Genomic DNA, 25726 nt, shown 5'->3' on the forward strand with positions numbered 1-25726 from the left:
TGGCGCAGCAGGTAGTGCGCATGCCTAGAGAAGGTCGCAGGTTCGATTCCCGGGTCTGGCCTTTCTGTGTGAAGTTTGCATGTTCTTCCCGTGCATGCGTGGGTTCTCCCCAGGTACCCTGGCTTCCTCCCACAATTAGGTTAATTGGTGACTCTAAATTGCCCCTAGGTGTGAGTATGAGTGTGAATGGTTGTGTGTATGTGCCCTGCGATTGGCTGGCGACCGGTCCAGGGTGTACCCCGCCTCTCGCCCGTTGACAGCCGAGATAGGCTCCGGCCCCCCCGCAACCCCGAAAGGGATAAGCGGCATAGAAAATGGATGGATGGATGGATGGCTTGATGAATCATTTACATTGAAAATCTTATCCAGATTTTTGTAAAGGCACAGATCCAGCTTCCCCTTGAATTGTAGTTGAGGTAGTCTTCCCATCAGGCTTTGACTATTGTGATAGAATCTACAGACATGCTGCTGCTTCTGCTCTCAAACCCCCAGACTCAGTTTATCATTCTGCCCTCAGGTTCATTGTCTGGAGATTCCTATGACACTCACCACCAAGTTGGTTGGTCCTCTCTGGCACAGAGGCATGATAAACACATATGATTCCCATATTAGACATTCACCAACTTATACAACATCTACGCAGAACTGTACTAACAGTTTTATGCTGCAAGTCCTGCAGGCTTATTCTGAACTTGGAAAATCTGCCTTCAGCTTTTGTGCACCAAACATATTAAATTATCTACAGCACACTCTCAAGATTGACACTCTCGCTGCAAACTGGTCATTTTTTTAACTGTGTATTTCTCTGTATCTCAACATCATTGCAAATGAGAGAAACCTCAATGATTTTTTTTCTCACTGTGAATTTGAATCTGAAAAAGACAACTGCAGGCAGAGAACTGATACAAAAAGAGGACAAAACAAGAGGCTTGGGAAAATGAATGAATGGTGGGAGAAACGATATCAAGGAGATCAACAGAGACAAGAGGAGGAGCAAACACAACTGAAAAAGCTCAAAGACAAGAAAAGAAGACAGGAAGATTGAATCAGAAGAGGTCAGGAGGAAAAACAATTGAAGGAATTATCGGAAAATTATACGGTACAGTATAATTATATACAGTGGAGGGAGAGGCCAGAAAGAAGTAGGGGAATTCAGTGAGATCAGTTTCATTGGTTTGTTTTAATAACATGTTTACCTGTGGCTACAACCTGCTGTGGACAGGTTTCACTTTAGTTTGTCTTGACGGGAAAGCAATTGTGCTCAGCCACGCCTATTCCAGTCTTCAGGGAAATTCTAACAGGTAATTAAAGGCTCTCAGATTCATGCCAATATCTCTGCTACCACTCAAGTCATATTTCTCTAACAGAAAAATACAGAAGCTGAGGTTATCATCCAACTGTTGATGTTACAGTAATGCACGCCTCTAGAATTGAGTGAAATTTTGAAACTTTGTTTCAGAGGTGAGCATGATGATGTCACCTGGCTTGTTAATGTCATATGTCCAACCATCATAAATCACCTATCACATCTGTAAATTATCACTTATTCCACAAGCCGCTTGTCTTTCCACGCCCTGTTCATACTGCGCTGGTTCATTGTTGCCGTGCCAACATTGGGCCCCCTGTCAACCCTGCTAACAAAAAGGTTGTCCTTTGGTGTACTTTGATGAAAGATGAGACAAAAACAAATTCACTTGGTGAGTAGACAATCACAAAATAAATGTACCAAAAAATAAATTCATAAAAATATACAGAACCATGCTGTAAGCCCTCATCAACGCAACATTTACAATTCCACAAACAACCCGATTCATTCAAGCCTTTAGTTCAACCATCTACAAAACCAGCAAACACCACTTCTCACCAGCTAGCTGCCAACATGTATGGGTTTACTAAGACTACTCAAACTGCTAACAAGTTCCTTTCAGAAGAACCAGAAACACAAAAGGTTGATTATGAAAGAATGAACAAGTAGAGGTAAAGAAAAAACCACAACACTGCTCCGACTATGGAGGGCTCCACTTTCTCAGCCTGTTTACTTTTGTTTTATGCCACTGTTGACTACATTTGGGAGAAGACTTTTAAAAGAAATGTGTCTCAAACTCATTAAATAATTTATCTTCATAACTTCAACTTACAGTACTGACTGTGCTAAAGGACACACCTGCGCAGACAGTACCCAAGGGTCAGACCTTGATAAGGTCTTTACACGCCTTTCTCAGCACTCTTCCTGGCAAATACTCATGACTTCAAACATAGACAATGGCTTATTTAGGTTTCTTAAACCATGCAAACACATAATATACTCCAAAAGTCTGATAATAATTAGGATACTTGTGCATGTAACACACTAATCGTTTGCGCTCCTTTTTAAACTTAAACTCACAGCAGTTTATCCCAAAGTTTTAATTATATGTAACTATATGCTTTCCATAAGATAGCAGACTAATCAAGTGAGACATAATGCATGATAATGTTGCATCATGAGAGTCAGGAAAAGCTAGTTAGTCAGTCAACCATGCTTGTTTCATTGTTGTCATACCTGAACTGAGCCCTGCCTACTAACTCTGAAGAAGGTTATCTCAGGTGAGCTGATTTCAGCATGGATCTTTTACTTTAATTATCAAGCTTTGATGAAGAGTTAGACAATAAGAATTTTATCTTGTGCCATTTTCAATTAATGCAGCAGCTCTTTCAAGTCTACACTACAAATATGACTGATATGTGTGTTCTGCCTCTTATAAGATTAGGGTCTAATCAATAGGGATGGTTTAAAAAAATTACATTGTAAATAACATTATGCTGATGGAATAAAAATTGTGGAAAGTCTGAGAGGAATCACTTATTCTCATATTATTCTCATATAAGCAGAATATTGTAACAAGCTTCGAAATTATTGCAGTTAACGTCATCAAGAGCAGTTAAACTGCTTATTATTGTTTGTTTCATACGGAAGTTCAGTACACTGAAGAAATGAGTGAATGTGTGGTACACACTGCAATGAAGTAAGTAATTGTGAAATCAAGAATCTTAATTGAACTGAATCATGAGATTACAAAAGATTCCCACCCTTATTAAGTTTGGGCAAACTATAACTAATTAAAATTACTTGGTTAAGGTTAGAGAAAGATGGTTCTAATGGTTAAAAGAAATAAATAACAACTGGTAACAGGACATGGGACGTCTCCAGTGTCAACCTCAGACACTTGTACGAACAACAATTCACTATAACCTCCTCTCTAAGGTGTTCAAAACCTCTTCTCCCTTTGCATGTGAGAAGGGGCAAGCGTGATTCACATGACAACAAGAAGTTTCTTCTAGAGATGCCAAGATCAGGTTTTTCTTGATCTTGACTGTGATCCCAATCTGAGTCTTTTAAAGTTGTATCTGGCTCAGTGATGTAACAGGTGTTATGGACTTGACAACAGCAACACAGTCCACTTGCAATTAACTGTGTCTTAATTGGTGACAGATGATAGGACCTGCCAAGACCTGTTTGTTATCTTAACCAGTGAATGCGTCAGTCTGTAGCCGCTCTTTGTCTTTGCGTTGGAGTCAGAGTATTGCAAATCCATGTATTTGCCAGCCAGGACATCAGAATTCAGGAAAGGAGAATAGCGCTGCAACACTAGCAGGCTGAGGTGGACAAAAGGTATTTGATAGGGTTTACTTCACTAACCAATCCATTGAAATATGCGTGAATCGCCCCAGAAATGATCCTTAGCATTAGCTCAGGACATCTCTCGCTGCTCCTTGGGAAAACATATGGATAAGTTGTTTTAATCATTTATTCATGTAGGTTTAGTGTTTGTCATATGAATGCAGATAATCAGTCAAATTCATGTGCCATAAAACTAGCTTCAGGGGACAGGACCTCACTATTGCTCTCTACCCTGGTAAGAAACAGTTTTTATTGATAATCGTGCCTACCCCAGACAATTTCTAGTTACTTAATTTCAATCTACTCACATGAAAAGAATGATTATGTGAACAACAATGTGTGGACATGGTTGCCGTGTGGCCTTCCCCCTGCAGGGCGCTATCTAATGGACTCTGTCTTCATGTGTGTCAGGAAAGTTGTTGTGACTCAAGTTGAGCTGATGCATCTGCACACCTATGCAAACGACATTCAGTGATTAGAGATCGAGATAAGGCCTTTACATGTCCTGCTAGCATAGAGTGGTGCCTCAGAACCAGTATAAGGGCTCACCCAATAATAACCAGTATACTTGTGTGCATTCCCACTCACATTTAAGATAAAACTCACCACAGCTGATCCCAGACTTGTGCTAGCATTTTTGTAAGATCTAAGACTGAAGATTGATCGTGAGTCTTTGGGCTACAACTGAGCAAAAAGAATGCTAAGTCGTCAACATCAGTCAGTCAATCAACCATGGCTGTTTCTTTGTTGTCATATCTGCACAGAGCCCTGCCTCCAAATTCTGGTGATAAAAAGGTGGTGTCGGGTACGCAGATGTCAGTGTGGATCTGTTACTTACCTTGAAGAGGCAGGTGACGCAGGTGAGTGAACTCAACAGAAATAAATGTACTAAATATATAGCACCGCTATATGTGGATTATAAAAGAAGACAGTTTTGTTAAATTGATTAATTGTAACTGTTCGTAGGTAACCCTTGGGTGTGTCAACTGTGCAGACCTTGCGATTGGATGGATGAGCATCACAGTTTGTATTCAATTCAATTCAATTCAATTCAATTCAATTTTATTTGTATAGCGCCAAATCACAACAGAAGTTGTCTCAGGACACTTTCCATATAGAGCTGGTACAGACCAAGCTCTTTTATCTACAAAGAAAGCAACAATTCCCCCATGAGCAAGCACTTGGCGACAGTGGCGAGGAAAAACTTCCTTTTAACAGGCAGAAACCTCGAGCAGAACCAGACTCTGGGTGGGCGGCCATCTGCCTCGACCGTGGTTGTACTTATCAGAGTCAGTACAATATTTTGTAGATACACTGTATGCTGTACCAAAATGATTAAATCAAAACTACTATAAAAAAAAAATTAACTATGGTGAAAGAAAATAGAGGAGAAAAAATTACTATCATCATACAAGCCTGCAGGAAATAGGATGTTATTTTGAAATGAATCCAAATGTGTTTATAACTTCATTTTTTAATAATTCTTATTATGTTTACTGACAAAAAGTTATTCATACTGCTTTATCACAAGAAAAAGAAATTATTAAGCATGTTTCATGAAAAGTGTTTGCTGAATTAATATAATTATCTGAAGTGTGTTTTATTCACTTCTGCATACAACTAATTTTACTAAGTTGTTTTAAACTGAAGCCATCTCACTGAAGGTTGTATGTAAGATATGCTTTTAGTATATATTTAAATTCTACATTTACCTAGATATTTTTGCCACCAAAATACAAACTTTATATTAAAAATATACGATAAATTTGACAGAAATATATTTTTGTATATTTCTTGCAGAACCTCTTGCTTTTCCATTAAACACTCATCTGTGATAAATAATTATGTTTTGATAAATTTGCCTTGTGTTTCCTGAAATCCAACAGACACCAGCAGCTTATCACATTGAACCCCTGTGACACGCTTCCATCATCATGGCAGCATCAGCATTGGCAACTCACGGTAATTGTAGTCAGACTTATCAACACATACTGTATCACAGATACAGGTAGTGAGAAATCAAACTATAACCAATGAAATAAAGACAACAATGAGGTCACAGAGACAAAAAGGAAGACAAGGCAGTGTGCCAAATGTACTGCAAGCCAGCTGCAAGCTGAAAGAAATGTAAGATGTTGACCTTCAGGGGAGTTAAGAAGAAAAAGAAATGGTTCCACAGCTTTAAGACTTAACTGAGAAATACAAACTTAAACTGAAACTACATAATATATCACCCATTAAAAGAGCAACTCATATCTGTCATGAAAACCTACAGGAATACTTATTTTTGAAATCTATGATGTGGACTTAGAGTGAACATGCCCCAAATGACTCTGCAGCCAAATTAATTGGGGGTGGATTTTAAAGAGCTAGAGAGAGAATCACAATTGAATTCAAAACTAACCTTTTTAATGACGCACTGCAAGAATTACTGACACAAATGGAACGCAGATAATAACAATAATCAAAGTCATTGTGGAAATTTGTAATGCTTTTTGCTGTTGTCGTTTTACAGCATCTAACCTCAGGATTGTGGTGTTTGGAAAGAGTCAGAACAAAAAGACAAAACTAATCAACTTCATGACAGGGAAACAAGATTTCCTTCCTCTGAAAATGCCCATGAAATCTACAGTTACTCAAGGAGAGTGGAGGAAAATACCCTTAACAGTAGTGAACACCTCAGACATCTTCAGTTTAACAATGGAAAAAGTGAGACATGAGATGAAAAAGTGTGTGGCCCTTTGCCCTCCTGGACCAAATGTCCTCCTGCTGTTAGTGAAGCCGTCTGATTTCAGTGAACAGGACAGAGAAAATTTAAATTTCATTCTCAGTTTCTTTGGTCAAGATTCTTTTAAATACTCAATGGTCATCTTTACACATAATGAGGAGGGGAAGAATTTGCCAGTGGATCAACTCATACGAGATTGCAGACAAAGGCAGCACAGAGTGAACTTTGATAAAAAAGATCTTTCAGAATCTGAACTTGTAGAACTCATCGAAAAGATGGAGAAAATGGTGTTTGACAACAGGGGAGGACATCTAAACTGCACTGAAGGGGCTGATCCCATGAGAGTATCTGAACCTCTGAACTTAGTGTTGTGTGGGAGATCCAGGTCCCGGAAGACTTCAGCAGCTACTGCCATTCTGGGAGAAAGGAAGTTTGGTTCCCCTTCTGACTTGAGGTGTGTTAAAAATGAGGCAGAGGTGTGTGGACGTTGGGTTTCCGTAGTGGAGCTGCCTGCCTTGTATGGAAAACCTCAGGAGACTGTCAAGCAGGATGTATTTAGTTGTTTCTCCCTCTGTGATCCTGGTGGCATCCATGCCTTCATCCTGGTCCTTCCTGTGGATTCCCTCATCGATGAAGACAAAAAAGAGTTAGAGACCATCCAGAGGACATTCACCTCTCGAGTGAATGACTTCACCGTGATTCTGTTCACTGTGGAAACAGATCATAATTCTCCAGATGTTATTAATTTTGTAAAAAGGGACAGAGACATCCAGATGCTCTGTCAGAGCTGTGGAGGACGATACATTCTCTTCAACATCAAGAACAAGCAGCAGGTCTCTGAAGTGTTGCATACTGTGGACAAGATGACAGACGTGGGATCCAGATACTTCACAAAACAAATGATTGTTAAGCCTCGAGAGAGAAGGAATGTAGGTTCTACTACTGAACCAGGGGTGCCAGAGTATGAAAATCAGAGCAGAGAGTGTCTCAGGATGGTGCTGATTGGGAAGACCGGTTGTGGAAAGAGTGCCACTGGAAACACCATTTTGGGCAAAGAACGCTTCAAGGCTAAACCCTGCATGACGTCAGTGACCAGGCTTTGCCAAAAAGAAACAGGAAAGATTGATGGGCGGCCTGTCGCTGTGGTCGACACACCAGGCTTGTACGACACGACTTTGTCCAATTACGATGTTCAACAGGAGCTGGTGAAATGCATCAGCTTGTTATCTCCAGGACCTCATGCGTTCTTACTAGTGCTGCAGATTGGCCGCTTTACAAAAGAGGAAAAAGACACTGTGGAACTGATCCAGAGAATTTTCGGCAAGAAGTCAAAAGAGTTTGTCATTGTTATATTCACCAGAGGAGATGATCTCAAAAACCAAACAATAGAGAGCTACATGGAAGAAGAGAGTGACGAGTTTGTCAAAAAACTGATTGCTGACTGTGGAGGAAGATACCAGGTCTTCAATAACAACAATCAGACAAATAATACACAAGTCAGCCAGCTGCTGAACAACATAGAAAAAATGGGGAAGAAAAATGGTGGCAGCTGCTACACCACAGAGATGTTCCAAGAAGCTGAGGCAGCCATTCAAAGTGAAGTGAAGAGGATCCTGAAAGAGAAAGACCAAGAGATGCAGAGAAAAAAGAAGGAGCTAGAAAGAAAACGTGATGAAGAAATTCAAGAAGAGGAGAGAAAAATGACAAAAGAAAGAGCAGAGAGAGACAAATCACTTCAGGAAAAGAAGGAACACCTCAACAAAGAACAGGAGAAACGGAAGAGAGAAGAGGAGAAGAGAGAGGAAGACAACAGGAATTGGAAAAAGTATGAAGAAGATCTTCGACAGCAATGGGAGCAAAAACTTGGAGCTCTCGAGGAAAAAATCAAATCTGAATCAGAAAAAAACACAAGTGCTGACAGAAAGTTGATGCAAACCCGAACAGAGATGAGACAAGAACGAGAGGCTTGGGAGAAAGAACGAAAAGAATGGTGGGAAACACGACATCGAGATGATCAGCGGAGACGAAAGGAGGAGCAAGCACGACTCCAGAAACTCAAAGAAGACTATGAGCAGGAAAGAAAAGAATATGAAAAGAAAATAAAAGAACATAGACTCAGTAGACAAGTGGAGGAAAGCAAATGGAAAGAGGCACAAGAAAACTATGAGAAAAGAGAGCAAGAAATGAAGAGAAAAAACGCAGAGGAGGCTAGAAAGCAAGCTGAAGAATTCAACGACTTCAGACAGAAATATACGACAGACTTTGCAGCTCTGATGGAAAAGCATGGCAAGGAAATGGAGGACATGAACCAAAGGCTACGAAAGCAAAATGAAATCATGAAGGAACGCCTGCTTATGAAAAAGGAGTATCAGAGAGACTTCGATAGATTGAAGAAGAGACAAGAACAAGAGCTGAATGATCTTGAACAGGCAGTCTCTGAAGAAAATCGGGATGAAGAAATCAAAACACTGAAGAAAATACATGATGAAGAAGTCGATGTCTGGGTACAAGAAAATGCGGAGAAAGCCATAGCAGATAAGAATTGCAGCATTTTATGAGATGCTGTCTTTTGCCTTCAGGTCTCAAGGGCAGCACAGCTTTACTTGCATGTCTGAGAGAAAATTTGGTTTTGAAGACTTAAAACATGAAATAAGTTTAAGAATTTTACAGTTTTTCTTTTCCTGTTGAACTCAAGTATAATGTTAATCTGCTGATTATGTACACTTAATGCTTTTACCCAGTCCTTCATGTACAGGAATTATAGTACTCAATCTAAACAAGGTTTGACGTACAAATACTGTGGATGAGCTTGTTCTACAACATCTGTCATTTGAAATAATCATTGTTGTTTTTTTTTCTTTTGCAAATTAAATATAACTGACATTTGCGACAGATTAAGACATGCTGCAGCAAATATTACCTGCAAACTAAAAGCTTGATTAAATGTTGACACAGAGGAAACACTAGCATGCATACTTTAAAAAGCAATGTATATTTTCTCTTATGTCCTTTCTTTGGTTCAGTTGTGTTCATTGTTGCAGAAGATTAGCAATATGTTTATGTCTGATTGTATGTTTATTTTATGTAAGGTGAAACCACTTTTAAAAATGTTCTTACCTGATCTATTCCAAAATGAATCTTTGTTAATGCTAATAACAGACCAACAATGAATATGGTGTTTCAATGGCTCCCTGATTGAAATCGGTTCTAATGGTTTGGGGATTTTTTTCTTATAGAGCTGATGTGTCCCATCCGATTCTTTCGCTTCTTCTGTTTTGAACACTTTGTATGATCACAGGATGATGATCACAGTCTATACAGAGAAACCATTAAATGACATTTCTAGATTGTTTTCTTTTTCCAATACATTTTTTGGACAGAAACCAAGTGACCTTTAAAACATTCCTAATGATGGCCATTTTATTATATAACACCATATCTGATCTAATGTGAGATCATTATCAATATTAAAACAATACTTAAGGGTACATTAATGAAAACAGACTTCTGAATATTTGATTCTGCCAATAGAGCCCCCGACATCCTACACACTGGTCCTGTAATAAAACAACATGAGAAATGTATCTCTGTATAGATTTTAGGTACATCAGCTGGCCAGAAAGAGGTGGTGAAGATGTGTTCTTATGATGTTTAATTTGTTTTGGTACCATTGGTACTTTCAATGGTTTGGTTATTTTTGTTTCTGTAACTACCTTGAATGGACATTCAAGCACGAGCTGAAGTAAATTGTCTCTGACAGTCATAAATAAAATGAAAGGAAGGCATTTTTCCAGGGATGGACTGTTTTGGTATCTAAACAAGGTGCACCAATAAACTGGTAACAATGTACTATCAAAATAACTATGAACTGTACTCACTGTCATCGCTTATTATATTCTTAAAAGTAATAAAAAGTTATGTTAAAAACAGACGCGTGCGTGCGTGCGTGCGTGCGTGCGTGCGTGCGTGCGTGTGTGTGTGTGAGATGATGTGTGTCAAGTTTAGGTAGCAAATTGATTTATTGGAATGGATTAAATCCATTTAATGGAATTCGCTGGGTAAGAAACACTGTTTAGTCTGGAACAACAAAAACAACACACATCGTGTGCGACCAGCACATTCTTTAACTGCTGATCTAGGGAGGACAATGAAGAAGCTCCAACACATCAGCTGATGCAGTCTGAAGATACTAAACTTGGAAGCATCTCTTTCCATCACATAGTTTCTCTATCTACATAGTCAGTGCCTGCTTGAGCTGGTTTTACCAGATTCTGACTCTCGATCGCTTCTAGGAAAGGTTCTTCAGCACGCAATCTGAATAAAACCAGTGGTGTAGTCTAGTTTTTTGTAGTGGGTATACTGTCTATACTCGTACTCACCCGTTCCAGAACAAGGCATCAACAACCATCTTGGAGCAACACCTCATAAGCACCATCATGACCTTGTGTCTGATGCTGCTTCCTAACATGTTGATAACATAACCAGTCTTTCAGAATGCATTATTATTATCACTGCATAGTGAATGTGATTCAGATTCAGATGTTTTTTTAGTACATGAATAAAACCAGGGATGCCAGCTCTTAAATTCCCCAGCCTGACTTTCACTCCACAAGACCAGCCAGGAAGTCTCACCTGTCTCATCAAGGAGATATGAACATTGTGTTCTGTTTATGACACCCCCCCCCCCCCCACACACACACACATGCACACACATACACACACACACACACACACACACACACACACACACACACACACACACACACACACACACACACACACACAGAGTCTCTAAGTTATCACTCTTTTTTTAGATATTGCATAACCATTCATAGTTCTGTGATTTCCCTGATGTTCCTGAACGTGGCAAACACTTAGGGGCTGAGAAGCCTGTCAGTCATTGTCGTTCCCATGACAATGGGTTGTTTGGAGGTGGGCGGGAACTGGGGATGTTCTGAGTGTGTGAGCGAGTGAAAGAGCCAAGCTAAAAGTTGGTCAGCTGAGTTTGCTTGTTTTGGTGTTGGCTACGGCCCACAGAAGCCTGGTTGTTCACGAATAAAGCATTGAGAAACCAGCTGATGGTAGTGGTTTATGTACCGAGGGACGCTACAACATATTTTTATACCAAAAATCCCCTGCTATGCTGGCTGTTTTGTTTTTTTTTCTCCAACCTCTTCTGCTGAAGCTGTACCAAAAGTGGCCGTGGGTTCAGTGGCAGGCTTCGGAAAACACTGAAAAAGGGGTGTCTGCCGTTGTTTTCGTTTCATCTCTTTGTAATTCACTCGCTGATTTTCACCTTTATGCAATACTGCAGAGAAAGCCCACTAAAGAATTTTGTTGTTGTTGCCGTCACGGGCGACAGAAACCTTAGAGGTCCAAATGTCATGTGAACACAGACTGGGTTAATATAGTGAATTAATCAGCGTGTGGAAGTTTTTACAAAATGATGTTATGTATGCTTGCGCATCAAGTGGATATATGGAAAAAAAATTCTAGTGAGTATAGGGTGTATACCGGCGTATCACGCAGACTAAACCAGTAAGTATACACAAATCACTGACCTTTTCCAGGTATGCAGGTATGCATGCACAGCAAAAATCAGAAATGTTTGACATTATTTGTTTGAAATGTGGCTTTGGGGTACCAGGCAGCGAATGAATTGGGTTTGGGTTATAGAGTGGATAATGTCACGAAAGGGACCATTTTGAGTGGATACTGTCAATAGCTGTGAAGCTGTACCTTTAAGCTATCAATGAGCGCATGAGAGATGTCGTGCAAGATATGTTATTCACATGCACATCCAGCAGATAAAACAGGTACATTTTATAAGGGCTCAAACAATTTCAGTCATCCATTAGTTTATAAACACAAAGAGAGTAGAGATCTGAAGCAAGAGCATGACAACAAAATGACTGATCTGACTCAAGAGCATGATGAGAAACTGTTGGACCTAAAGGAGTAGCATGTGGACAAAGTAACAGCAGCGCAGGAACTATATCACGGCCAAACGGCCAATGCAGTGGATTCCCCGTGGTGTGGCCACATGCCCTATTTTCAACTGGCCATAAACGAACTAATGTTCCCAGCGTCTCCGTCATCGGCTGGACATCAACAGTTTAGCAAGACTGCTCCTTCCTTCATTCTGTAAACACTAACGGGTAAACCGCTATATAACAATTAATGTTACATGATACGCACAAGCAGCAAAACGCTGTACGGTGTAAATATTGCTACATGTGCTTTAAAATTTACAAGTGTATTGCTGCATAGTGTCAGCTAAATAAGAACATGCATAGAGTTTACAAGTTGCTGTGAGATCTGACTTGTCACTTACCTGTATACGAGTTCAGTTTACTGATGTTGAACTGACAAGAAGACTGTCAGCAAATGACACCTTGTGTTTCTACAGTAGTGTTTTAGCAGACACGTAAGTAATTGTTAATAATATATTTGGCGTAAAACTAAATAACATTTTAAATGGCTGAATGGACTAAAGCAGCAACAATAATGTTAACTGCTAATGGGGGGTCACTTTTAGGAAGCTAGTTTACCCTTACATATCTTTTAGAGATTTGATGTGATTACAATATTTTTTAAATGATTCTGACTGCTTTTTTGTTTGTAGACAAATCTGACACTTCTGTGGAAAACTGGTGTAGACAGGTGCTGTATTCAGTCCATTCATGTGTTGGTGGTTAGCAGGGGTGTAACAGTGGGCAAAATTCATGGTTCAGTATTTAACTTTGTTTTGGGGTCACAGATAAATTCTGTTTTCTCTATGACCAAGTACATTATCTTATTTTACAGCACATATGCTATTTGCAAATCCTGTTCTCTTCAGCTGTGGGTGCCCAGTGGTGACTGTGAACAAATGTTCCTACTGCAGCTTACTGTATATTACAGAATTGCATGGTATTGGTAAGTAGTACATGTATTTTTACACTCTCCTGGTACAAAAGAGGAAACTATTGGATGACAAACACCCACCAAATGTCAGTCAGAGAACTAGACTTGTTCTTACCTGTACTGCACAACCATCATGTTCTGCTCCCCACAGTGTCTGGCACAGCGGATATACCTCATCCAGCTGGACTTACTTGGATCATTACCATCAATAAAGTGCTGTAACGTCCCATCTGCATCATAGATCTGAAACACACAAATATGCACGGTCAGAACTAAAAGCAGTACATATACAGAAGAGCTCTGTTCATTATGATTAATTAAGTACTATAATAACCTTTATGCACTCTAAGAAATAAGCACAATCATCTATCTGCCAACCACCATCCTGTCTCCCTTATCTTTCAGTCACTAGACTACTACACATAAACTGTCCTAAATTTGTCAGCTTTAAAATGGATGCTATATTAGCAAAAACCTCAAGGTACAAATAAGGGAACAGCGACAGCAATGCTCTCATTCTGCCGATCTTAATTAAAAAAAATATATATGTTTACAGGTGGGCTGCACGGTGGCGCAGCAGGTAGTGCGGGTGCCTCACAGCAAGAAGGTTGCCGGTTCGATCCCCGGGTCAGGCGGGGCCTTTCTGTGTGAAGTTTGCATGTTCTTCCCGTGCATGCGTGGGTTCTCTCCGGGTACTCCGGCTTCCTCCCACAGACCAAAAACATGCTCATTAGGTTAATTGATGACTCTAAATTGTCCGTAGGTGTGAGTGTGAGTGTGAATGTTTGTCTGTCTTTGCATGTGGCCCTGCAATCGGCTGGCGACCGGTTCAGGGTGTATCCCGCCTCTCGCCCATTGTAGCTGGGATAGGCTCCAGCCCCCCGCAACCCCGAAAGGGATAGGCGATATAGATAATGGATGGATGGATGGATGTTTACAGGTTTCTCCATTTCAAAGAATTTCCATGTCACATAAACCATCAGAACACAATACTGGGTCAATAAATAAAAGAAAATGTACTGTCCTTGAGAGTTCAGTCTTACTTTTCTACATTGTTGATCCAAGTACTTCCATCTACTACAGTTTAAGATGGATAGTGAAAATGCCTAATGTCACATGGTAGTCTGGATGCTAATCAAGACTTAGCATGCTAACAATCAAAAGCAGGGAATCTAATGAGAAAACTGCTGTAGCTAAGGGAAGCTAGAGTGAGGCTAGAAAACTACTTCCCCTTACCAACTTCAATTTGTTGCTATAATAAGATAATATTAACCTAGCAGTATGAGAGAGCTGCTAAGTAACATTAAATACAAAGAAAACTGTGACACATCTTAATTTTAATGGAGCTAACGTTTAGCCAATTAGCTAACACTGGACACTGGAGTTTTTCAGTACTTTACAGTAGCTAAGAAACATCATACATATCTCTCTGAGAAGGAATGAGAACAGTGTCTCCATTTACATTGAACTGTCATTATTTTGAAAACACGGGCTCTTTAGAAGATTACTAACCTGAAGAAAACGGGACAATTTAGACGAGCTACAAGCTGCTAGCTAGCTAACAGTTTCTGGTCGAGAGAGGGCAAAAACGTTAGGCTCGACCGTTTCACTCAGGGAGGTACTGCCATCTAGTGGTGAATCCTATAACTATTCTTATAGTGTTTTTACAAATCAAAGGAGCAACAGATGAAAAATAATCATCTAGCCCAGCTCTTACTTCTTTACAGTTCTTTTTTCTGTCCTGTCACTTAAATTAACAAATAAAAATAATTCACTCTGGAAACATTTCACTCCCAGGCAGCTGGGAATAGAAAACTGGGGCAAGGGAGGAGGGGATTAAAATTCAGTGTACACATATAAAAAAATGTGATAAACTGGCAACTCTGTATCCAGGTACTTTAAAGAACAGTGCATTAACAAAGAGGAGGATAGTCAAATACTTCAAATCAAATACTTCGCAAGGAAAGTGATATTTCATGTTTCATATATTATTAACTATGTTCTTCCTATATATCCTAAATACTTTTTACTTATTGTACTGTCTATAACCTCAAGAATGAGGAAAACAAGGTGGCATATTTCCATTCTTTTCATGCCAATTAGATAATTTGTGGTGTTTTAGGAAAAGCCTGCTCTCTGCCATTGGTGAAAAGGACTATCAAGCTCACTTTCTATGGAAAAATTAACATTTGCAGTAAAGGACTGAAGCCACAAGGACCAAAAAAAAATTGGGGTTCATTCAAGATTTTCCAATACAGAACCTCTGTTTGTTTGTTTTTTCATTTTTGTTTTTCCATTCATGTATTATAAGCACAAAATATAAACAGCCTGTTTATCCATTTATTGTGTTTTTATTGTATTGTTGATTTTTTTGTTGTTGGCTTTCCTTTTTTGGAAATTTTTCAAATGTAATTTTAACCATATATCTACAGTCTGTTTTTGCTTTTCTTATCATGCTTCTATATAAAACCACACATTGGATACAGAAGCATTTGGAGAAATTACAGATCTAAAAGAACAAAGGTGAAGACAGTAAGATATTCAGATTAGAAGAGGAGCTCGCTTCTAAGGATGTGCAGTCTCTTCTGTGTGTCATAGATCTCAAGAGAAAAGACTTAAAAACTATCAAATATAGATATGTGGATAACAGATCTGCAGGTTTGGGGCTTTGGGTGAAGTCTGGAAGATGAAGAAGTCCCTGCAGACATGTTACATCTGAAATCCTCTGACAGTTCACTCCTACTGTTTAGGACATACAGTATTTCATGGCATTCAGTTACACTTTAAATAGGAAAAAAGCTCCACATGCGTCAAGATCCTAAACAGTATTTTTACCCACAGAGTAGTTCAAGTGATGAACTGTAAAACTGTAGGTAGTGTATGCATATGGAAAAGCAAAGTTAAAAATCCGTCCATTTTCAGAGATCATGTTTCGTGATCAGCGTGATCATGTTTCAGTTTACGGTCGAGTTTTCTTAAGAATGAACATTTGTAATTGAAAATGGTTACAAGTCCTGCACTTGCAGCTCAAACAAAAAGAAATAACTCTAGTTGATTTGAAATGTTTTAAGTAAGCCTTGGCAACAAATCATTAGCCTCTTATCCGCAGTCAGGCTGAAGCTGTGATTATTAAAGGCCTGCTGGGTGTTAAACGTTATACAAACCTGATTTACGCTGGCTTAAAAGCTTCGCTGTTCCATCTGCCAGCGTCTCGGCCATTAAAAACAAGTTCTGAGGTCTAAAAATATGTTGTCAGTGACAGTGGAAGGTAGCGCATGAAACAAGATACATGAACATGAAGATTAAACCAAGCAAATCTTCATTTAGAAAAAAGAGCGAGGAAGAGGCTTTTTTTTTTTTCTTTTGGTGCTCTTGCAGCAGAGTATAAGGGTGATGCTATCAGTCCGTCCACAGCAAAACACAACATGTCAGCAAGCAGACATTCTGCACATATTCATGGTCTCCAGACAATGAATCCTAAAAATGGAAAACTGGATCATTATAGATTTAGTTTACATGTTTCCAAGAGCAGCAGGAGATCTGAATGTCTGCCAGGGGAGTAGATTTCTTTCTCAGTCCACCAGAGATGGAGAAAAAAGGAAAAATAAGAGCGTAAAAAAAACCAAAAAAAAAACAATAGCTTATTACTGTGCATCTCTTGGATTGTCTGGATTGATATATTTGTAAAAAAAGAAGTGAATCTGTTTGGAGACTGAAGAGTGACAGATGCTTCAGAAAGAGTGGACCGCACTGTAAAAGCTCTTAAACTTGGGATTTTCTGATTTTTAGTCCACAATGGGGCGACTTTCAGAAACATGGATCCTACATTACCCACAGTTTCAACTCTTTAGTCTTTCATCAGACTCTCCCTGTCTAGTAGTCACCATTGTCTTTTGCACGCCTCCAGTTTAGAACTGTTATAAATGTACCATCACAGCCTAAGATAAGCTCGATGACATCAACATCACATCAGTGGGCTGATTTTCTCAGAGTTGACAAAGATCCTCCAGAGACACAGAAGTCCTCATACAACTGTTTTCACAAGCTGAGAAGGACTACTGTGTAAGACTGACGCAGTGTCCCTTTAAGAATTAACATCTGATTAGTTTTAGCCTGTCAGGGACACCAGAGGGGCTTCAAGTATGTACCTTTATTTCTTATTAGCAACATTTAAAAGGAACCTTTACACTAATGTCACTTGTTTGACTCAGTAAATAAATCAACTGTTGATGGTGTGAACTAAGCTGTAACATAAGAACAAAGAAAATCTGGCTTTTACAGCTGGACAAAATCAACATAACAATAAAACAATTTAGAATAAAAGCAAACAAATCAAAAGAGGAATTCCCAGCGACAATACGCAGTTAAAATGCTCGATCTGCCTCAGCCTCTCTGTGTGTTCATTATTAATCCATCCCTCCATCCATCTGTGGTGATGCAGTGTGACTGTATTGAGGAGGCGTTGAGCGCGTTTATAAGGTGATGACCTGAGCCAATAGCCGAGTTCTCTGCTGTCCATACAGCCAACAAACGATCAATGCTGTAAATGACTGCGCGAATCAAAGCAAACAGCCTCATTTATTATTCTCTGCATGTAAGCACTTTAATGTCTGTCTGTCTGTCTGTCTGTCTGTCTGTCTGTCTGTCTGTCTGTCTGTCTGTCTGCAGACAATCTGCCTTTATCTGAATCTTGGTCTCATCTATTTGAGAATGTAATATTGAGCATTTTATACATGTATATTCTACAAATTTTCATGACTTTTTGTAGTTTATTGCATGAATAAAGAACATTTTTTGTTTTCAGAAATTTTAAAATTCTGATTAAATTCAGTTCATTTTTGACACACTGTAAATCTGCTGGTGTTGCAAAAGCTCTCACCGACGTGACTGATGATGAAGGTAAAGATTACACCTTTAAATCACTTTAACACATTCTTCAGAGCATTTTACAGGGAGGGAGAAGGGACGGGAGGCAATGGGGCTGATGGGAAATCTGGTATTACTTTGGAGACCCATGAGGTGTCTAACATGGGTAGGAATGATCCTCATCAGTCTTGCAGTGTGAACCTGCGTTGAGTGTGTTATTTTCTCTGGTGCCTGTAATGAAACTCCTGCACTCCGCTGTTGTTTAAAGCTTTTGTTATTCGCAGCCATTTGTCACTGACATCTATTTAAACAAATAGCAGCATGTTTAGCAGCATCCCACGTTCCTCTGCTCCACTTTACTCTGTGCTGCCGTGGGTCCAAAGGAGTGGGAGCACCTAAAGGTGGCATGGCAACAGTAAAAAACGATAATATGCCAAGTTTTGGGGGACTGAAATAGTCGTTAAAGCTCTCTGTTATTGCCTAAGTCATGGCTCCAATCTAAGGTGCTGTAGACCAAATGTCAGTTAGTTTAAATGTTAACGTTCAGATCAGGCAAACATTGTGGTTTGGGTTAAGCGTTCACGAGGGGAAACACTTCCTGTTTTGTGCTTTAAGTCTGTTTTTCAGTATTTAATGAAGACCGCCACCTTTCTCTAACATTGAGAGGAGTTTGGGTGCCTGAACGTAACCATAAAAAACATTCAGCCTATTTAATATACACATAATATATACATAATTATCATGTGTGTTGTGTCGTGTTGCATTTACACAGCTGGCCAACCATGCCTGAATTTTTATGACTTTCAGTGACAAGGGGGAAATTTGAATTCCTCAACAAAGAAAATCATCAAATTATCTTTTCAATTAACTTTTTTTCATTTCACTCAATATTAAGTAACTGTGCTTTTGTCTTCATTGGCTTTTTCAATCTTCTTGTGCACTTTCAATTTCCTAAAGTTCAATACAAATAGACATCCCTTGCTGTGCTTTAAAAATAAATAAATGGAAAATCAAACACATATAAATCGTCAAATATTAAATGTATTCATTTAACTACTCAGCAGTTACTTGTGAATTTCTGAATTATGTCATGATGCCTGTGGTTTGTATATTGTTCTGGTTTTGAGCTTTTGATTCAGTCATGCTCAGTTTTAAGATTATGCGACATCATATCTGCCTTAACAGATGCACCTGTGTGAGACCCTCTGCTGACTGTACAGTAAAACATCTGAAGCTGTGGTGAACTGGAGCCTCTTAGACCAGCAGCTGGTTTCTAGCCTGATGCAGTTCTGTCAAAGACATTTTAGAGGTCTGTGTTTATCAAATCCATCGCTACAAAATTCCATCTGCAAGACAAACGGCCAAATATAACATGTTGTTTAGTTCAACGGCTAGAAAATGTTGCAAACACTGCCAGGCTATCGGCTTCGCTTCACAGCTCTGGCTGTCAGTTTTCCATCTGAGCACAACAATCGTGACAAAACTTGATTTTTTTTCTCCAGCTTTGGTTTCTTAAAGCTCAATAAATTCTCCTTGTTTGACCTTCAGTTTGTCCGGGACAGATGACCCTTTCAGCACGGCACTGCTTTATATTCACACTCTGAGACCACACATCATCTGAGCTGCTGCTGCTGCTGCTGCTGCTGCTGCTGCTGCTGCTGCTGCTGCTGCTGGAGGAGCCGAGGGTTCGGTGCTTTTTTCAAAATGACTTCAAGTTAATCTCCACTACGGCTGCAACTAATGATGATTTGCATTATTGAATAATCTGCCAGTTATTTCCTCAATTAATCCTTCTGTAAGATGTTTGCAAAAAATATTAGTAAGTAGTGAAAAATCACAATTTCCACCAGTCCAGTGTGATATTCAGTTTACAACAGTGTAAAACAGAACCTGTGAATGTTTGCTTAGAAATGACTTAAGCATTTAATCAATCATCAGAGTAATTGTTTCAGTGCTAATCTCTAAAACCAAATTTTATTTTAAACAGATCTTTTTCTGGTGTCTTTTAAAAGTGCAAAAACTAAAACCTTACTCTGCAGTATCATTTGTGCGTCCAACTTTAAAAACTGAACACAAACTTGAATCAAAATCTCTGAAATGTCTTTTAAATTCTTTTGTCAATTCAAAGTTTCCAAAGGTACAAAATGAATCATTTTGGGTTGCAATAATTAATACGAGGTACAGGACATTTCAGAATCAGGCAGAATCAAGGACATTTTGGGGGATTATTCAAGAAGTCCTTACATACATTTAAATGTACTTTATTTTTCTGGCATTTTCCCTTTTATTGGACATTCAGCAAAGCAATGAAGAAGCAGACGGGAAACAAGTGACATGCAATGTGCTCTAACCTCTCAACTACCAGAGCACTCCATGACCTTGCTGATTTGAATAAGTGAATATTTGAACTCTTAATGAACTGCAGGCCTAATGAAGATGTCACAGTGTGACAGAAAATAGAATGAAACTATTTATTCACTCTCAGCTTTTTAGTGAAACTGAAGTGGAGGACGTCAGAGAGACAGAGAGTCTCATCTGTCTGTCTCTGCCTCTTTAGATTTACAAGAACCAGAAGACTGGAGGTAAGAGGGAAGGATTAACACACACACACACACACACACACACACACACACACACGCTACACTGACAGACTGTGAATGTTTCTAAGAGGGTGGATTACAGCTCACTCTTTCACTCATTGATCTCCACTGTCAGTGCTTCACTTACAGCTCTGTCACTGTGTGTGTGTGTGTGTGTGTGTGTGTGTGTGTGTGTGTGTGTGTGTGTGTGTGTGTGTGTGTGTGTGTGTGTGTGTGCGCACGCACATGAGTATGTGAAAAATATTCTATGTTAAAGTAAAACTCCAATTTTTATTAATTTTATATATGTAGTAGAACATATAAAATGTGCATTTAGTCTGCTCCCTGAGGAGGCATCAGCCTGCACGTTTGTATTTGTTGCTCCTCTGCATAACAAAGCGTTAAAGATGCAGCACGTGAACCTATGAGAAACAATGTGACAATAATATGCAATAAAATAAAATAAGCATCAAGCATTTGACAAACTAATTATATGAACAATTGCCTTTAATTGTATTTAAAATGAAAATATGATTTACTGCTTTGTACACTAACATGACTCATATGTAAAAAATCTTCTTAAACCATCAATATGTGCTCAAAATGTTCCAAATATTAATTTAGTTAATTAATAAAAATATGATGAAACACATTGGTTTCATTTTCCATCCAGCTGTTTATCTTTGTACTCACAATGGACAAGAGTGACAAACAAATGTCATAAAGAGTTGGGCACATTCCTTCATGCCATATGGGACTGCCCTATGGTTTCTGCTTTTGAAAAGATGATTGCCAGGGTTAATAATATTCAGAGTAAGACGAGTCAGGTATGGGATGTCTTTGTGGACTACATAAAGGATGTGACACCATGGAGGGGTGCAAGGAACGGTGGGAAGGATAGGTATTATTATGCCTGTAATTGTGTTTATATATGCTTTGAATGTGTATGAATCATGAGGGGTGCCGGGGGTGGGAGCTGCCTTTAAGCTGTTAGATGAGGTTTTTTCTTTTTTTTTAAATTTTATTTTCTCATATCCGATCTGTTTCTCCATTTATTAATTTGTATATGCCACATTTGTGTCATTTGAAAATGTCTGTAAAGATATTATGTTAAAACAAATAAAAATTTGAATGACAAAAAAAAAAAAAAGATCCTGGAAAAAAAAGAGTGACAAACAGAGCCATGTTTCACGCCTGCACAGTTTGGTGGTGAGGTCGATATTTAGAGGATAAGTTCCACATTTGAGAAATGCACTTATTTGCTTTCTGGTGAGAGAGAGAGTGAGATGAAAAGATTGATAGCTCTCGTGTTTGCATGGTAAATATGAAGCTACAGCCAGCCGCTGCTTGTCTTGGCTCATCGTGAAGACTGGAAACAGCTCAACCAGCCTTTAAAGCTAACTGAGTAACAAGCATAAACTCCAGGAGGCGAAGGCTCCCGGCCAACAAATAATCCAGCACATAACCCCTTTAGAGAGGTGAACTGTCATATTGATATTTCACTTTTAGTTCGCGTTAAACAGTGAAAGTAGCTAAATACTGTACTTAAGTACCATTTTGAGGTACTTGCAGTCGTATTTGACAGCTTTAGTTAGTCCATACCTTTCAGCTTCAGACTTCAGACATAGAAGCTTATAAAATACAGCATACAGACTAACCACTGGCTCCCAAGCTTTTTGGTTTGTGGCCCTGTACAATCAAGCGGTGTCTACTTTGGGTGCCTCATCACATTTCAGATGTCTGAGTTGTCAGCAGCTCCACCAAAGCGACGTTTCACCTCTGAACTTCTCACATGGTTTCATTTAAATAGCTGTCTAAAAGATCCAATATTAGATTATGAGAACAGATTTATGTATCAGAACTTTGTTTTTTCTTCTTTTCTCTCATTAATCAGATTTATCTGACCCTTTGGAGTGGCCAGCACCCTACATTGGGAACCACTGGACCAAAGTAGTTAAAACTAGCTCCACATCGAGCAGTAAATTACTTACACATTGATGCATCAGTATGAACAATCTAATAAAAATCAAATCAGTTTTCTGTAGAATGAGAACTTTTACTTTTGATAGTATTTTTAGATTGGTGTATGGTACTTTTATTTTTTTTTAGAATCTGAGTACTTCTACCACTACTGGGACTTAACAAACATATAACACATTCATTAGTGAGCTTCAGAGATGCTGGTAGGTGGATTTTGTTACTTCTGGATGGAGCCCGGCTAGCTGATTCCTCCTTTATGCTAAGCTAACCAGCTGCTGGCTATAGCTTCATACTCACTGCACAGACAGTCCACAGTGTGGAACCGATCTCTTCATATTAGTCTGAACAAATGTTGAAATATGAATTTAAATGACTATTCCAAATAATAATGAATCCACTCTCAAGGACAACAAAAACTTGTTGTGCCCTTTTTGTGTAGAACACACACTCTCTATTTCAGCTCGACGGCTGTCGGTGAGTGATCTGCACAGCTTCAACCAGCAGCTGAGTGCATGAGTGTGTGTGTATGTCTATATGTGCATGTGTGTGAGTGAGAGAGATAAAGTGTGTCTGAAATTTACTAACAGTGTTTTGACCTTTTGACCTTATTAGAGAGAGTAAATCTTCTCCTTGTCTGAACCGAACAGACGCTACAGAGATACCCTGTGTGCGCGCGTGTGTGTGTGCGCGTGTTTCCAGACAGGAATGTGGGTTCAGTTATCAGTTAAAAACACTTAACTGCAGCCTTGAAGCAACACTGGCATGTAAATGGCTGCTTCACCATCAGACGACGATGTGTGTGTGACGAGTGTGTGTGTGTGTCTGTGCGTGTTAAACGTGTTTATCACTGGGTGCGTGACGTGTGTATGTGTCAGTAAGTCACTAATGCAGCTGTGAGTTATCATGTCTTAAGGTGTTGCAACACACTTGCACTCCCCCCCCCCCCCCCCCCCCACACACACACACACACACACACACACACACACAATCATACAGGAGTGCATTTGAAGCTTTTTAACCCAAAACCATCTCAAATTCTCCATCAGCAGAGGTCCGCAGGTCGTTCTGAGTTTTCTCAGGATTATGATGTTTTGGTTTTTGACCCCGGCTGTTGTGAGGTTATATCTGGAGACAAGATTCAGTATTTTCAAATTTGAAGAAGAAAAGAAGGTAAATTCGCACGTTAACAAGACTCACAAAAACAATGTTCCCCCAAGAATAACTTATTGAGCCATCTCTGTGCATGACTGAATTAGCTGTTTGCAGGAGGGTCATACAGAGACTTGTATCTGCTTTAGAGAGTATTTCAGAAAACTGCTTTCGAGGGTTTTTCCTTTAATAAACTTTACCGAAAAGGTAAAAATATTCTAAAATGTACATTTCAGGCGACAAGTCAATCACAGACCAGAAAATCTGAGTAATCAGATTTCAAGATTTCAGTCCCGATTCTCCAGTCCCCCCTTTTTTAATCATCCCGGTAATAAGGAAATGAAGGCCAAGCTAAGTGTTTTCTCTGACCTCTTCTGGATGAAAACCAAAAGCATCTTAAAGATAAGATGACGTTAATTCTGTTGTAAAACGATGGACTCAGATAGTGATATCAGAGTGGACTGACCACACCCTGAGTACACTTCTGCAGCATGGCCTGGGTTCATTAAAAAGCCTGCTGCTGTGGTGCATGCAAGGACAGGCAGAAATCTTTTGAGGACAGAGAGCCAGCTGCTGAAAAGCGCTGTATTCATGAGCCACTACATGTTGTCAGAAGGTAAATTTCTGACAACAAGTAAAAAGCAGACAAGGACACTTTGTAAAGGAAAATGTGTATCTAGGCTGTTCTTGCAACATTAAGCTCTCTGTTCAGGGATCATCTCTCAAATATTACATGTTGGAGCGGCCACCAGCACCAAACGCACCACTTCAGCAACATCTACATTGTCAACCATAGGATGGTATGTTTTAGTTTCTGACTGGTTGTCTTGGTCAATGCAACACAACAGCTGTTTTTCTCATCAGCACAGAGGATGCTCAGATGCTCAGTAACCAATCAGTAGTATCTGCAGACAGAACATCAGTGTCAGAAAAAGTCCAACTGTCAGTCTCTTCTTCTTCTTCTCTACAGAACACGTTGTTGTCCCCTTCTTCTTTTTCAGTCCAAATCCTGTAAAACTGTTCCTGAGATCCGATCAATGCTCACACACTTCTGTTCTACAGCTAATCAATGCAACTCCACTAATTCTACTGTTATCTGCTCTCTTCATCGGCCTCCTCCTCCTTATCTTACCATGTCTCCTCCTCACTCCCTCCTCCCCATCTCCTTCCTCCTTCACCTTTTCCTCTTTTTCCTAATCTTTGCATGTCTCATCCTCCTCCTGCAGGTGGTGAACAAAAGGGTGGACGCCTCATGAAGGAGGACTTTAATTCTGAAGTAACTGACTCCGTAATAAAGGAGGGTTTATTTCAGGCCGAATGCTAATCAGCAGCAGTTGTGAGTTGTAAAAGAGCTCTGCAACAAGGCAGTAACCAGGATCTTAGAAGGAGTGAGGCTATGTGTCCCCCAAACACCACTGCTTCACCTCCTATACAAAAGGTGCCAAAGTGGCTAACCCCTGTAATATCCCAGAGAAAGGGGAAAAAATCATCTATTTTCTAAACTGCAGGAATGTCTGTCAGAAAAACAGAAAAATATTTTAATACTGTGAAGGTAAGAGCATTTAAAGCATGGTCTCACAACACACAACCTACAATACATGTTTGTGACGTGTCATTGCAGAACAGTCTGGCAGAAAGAACCACTGTTCTGCATTAACAGTCAGCTTTTCTTTTCTTTCTTTTTGTGAGCTGTTTTTAAAAAGTCTCCAGTTAAACTTTCTGTAAAATGTTGAAGTCTTCAGTACGAACCAATGGGCTTGAGATGTCAGAAAGAACTGAGTGACTCAGTAAACATTGATGGTTTTGGTCTTTTCATGTGATTTTTTTTTTTTTTTAAATAAAATAACACCAGCCTTA

The 25726-nt window shown here is 39.4% G+C and overlaps 2 protein-coding genes across 2 annotated transcripts in view; one reads left to right on the forward strand and one right to left on the reverse strand.

The window, feature by feature from the left end:
- prdm6 (PR domain containing 6) overlaps positions 1-25726 on the reverse strand; it is a 91735-nt gene that overhangs the window by 40413 nt on the left and 25596 nt on the right. The window contains exon 5 of the mRNA XM_070963955.1: positions 13411-13538. Coding sequence (XP_070820056.1) covers positions 13411-13538 — 128 coding nt within the window. The remainder of the gene's footprint in view (positions 1-13410; positions 13539-25726) is intronic.
- Positions 5546-8968, forward strand: LOC139332687 (GTPase IMAP family member 8-like). Its single transcript, XM_070964759.1, has 2 exons — positions 5546-5623; positions 6177-8968. The coding sequence occupies exons 1-2, from the start codon at positions 5596-5598 to the stop codon at positions 8945-8947; spliced, it is 2799 nt and encodes a 932-aa protein (XP_070820860.1). The 5' UTR covers positions 5546-5595; the 3' UTR covers positions 8948-8968.

This window comes from Chaetodon trifascialis, chromosome 6 (genome assembly GCF_039877785.1).
Source record: "Chaetodon trifascialis isolate fChaTrf1 chromosome 6, fChaTrf1.hap1, whole genome shotgun sequence".
Taxonomy (NCBI): Eukaryota; Metazoa; Chordata; class Actinopteri; order Chaetodontiformes; family Chaetodontidae; genus Chaetodon; species Chaetodon trifascialis.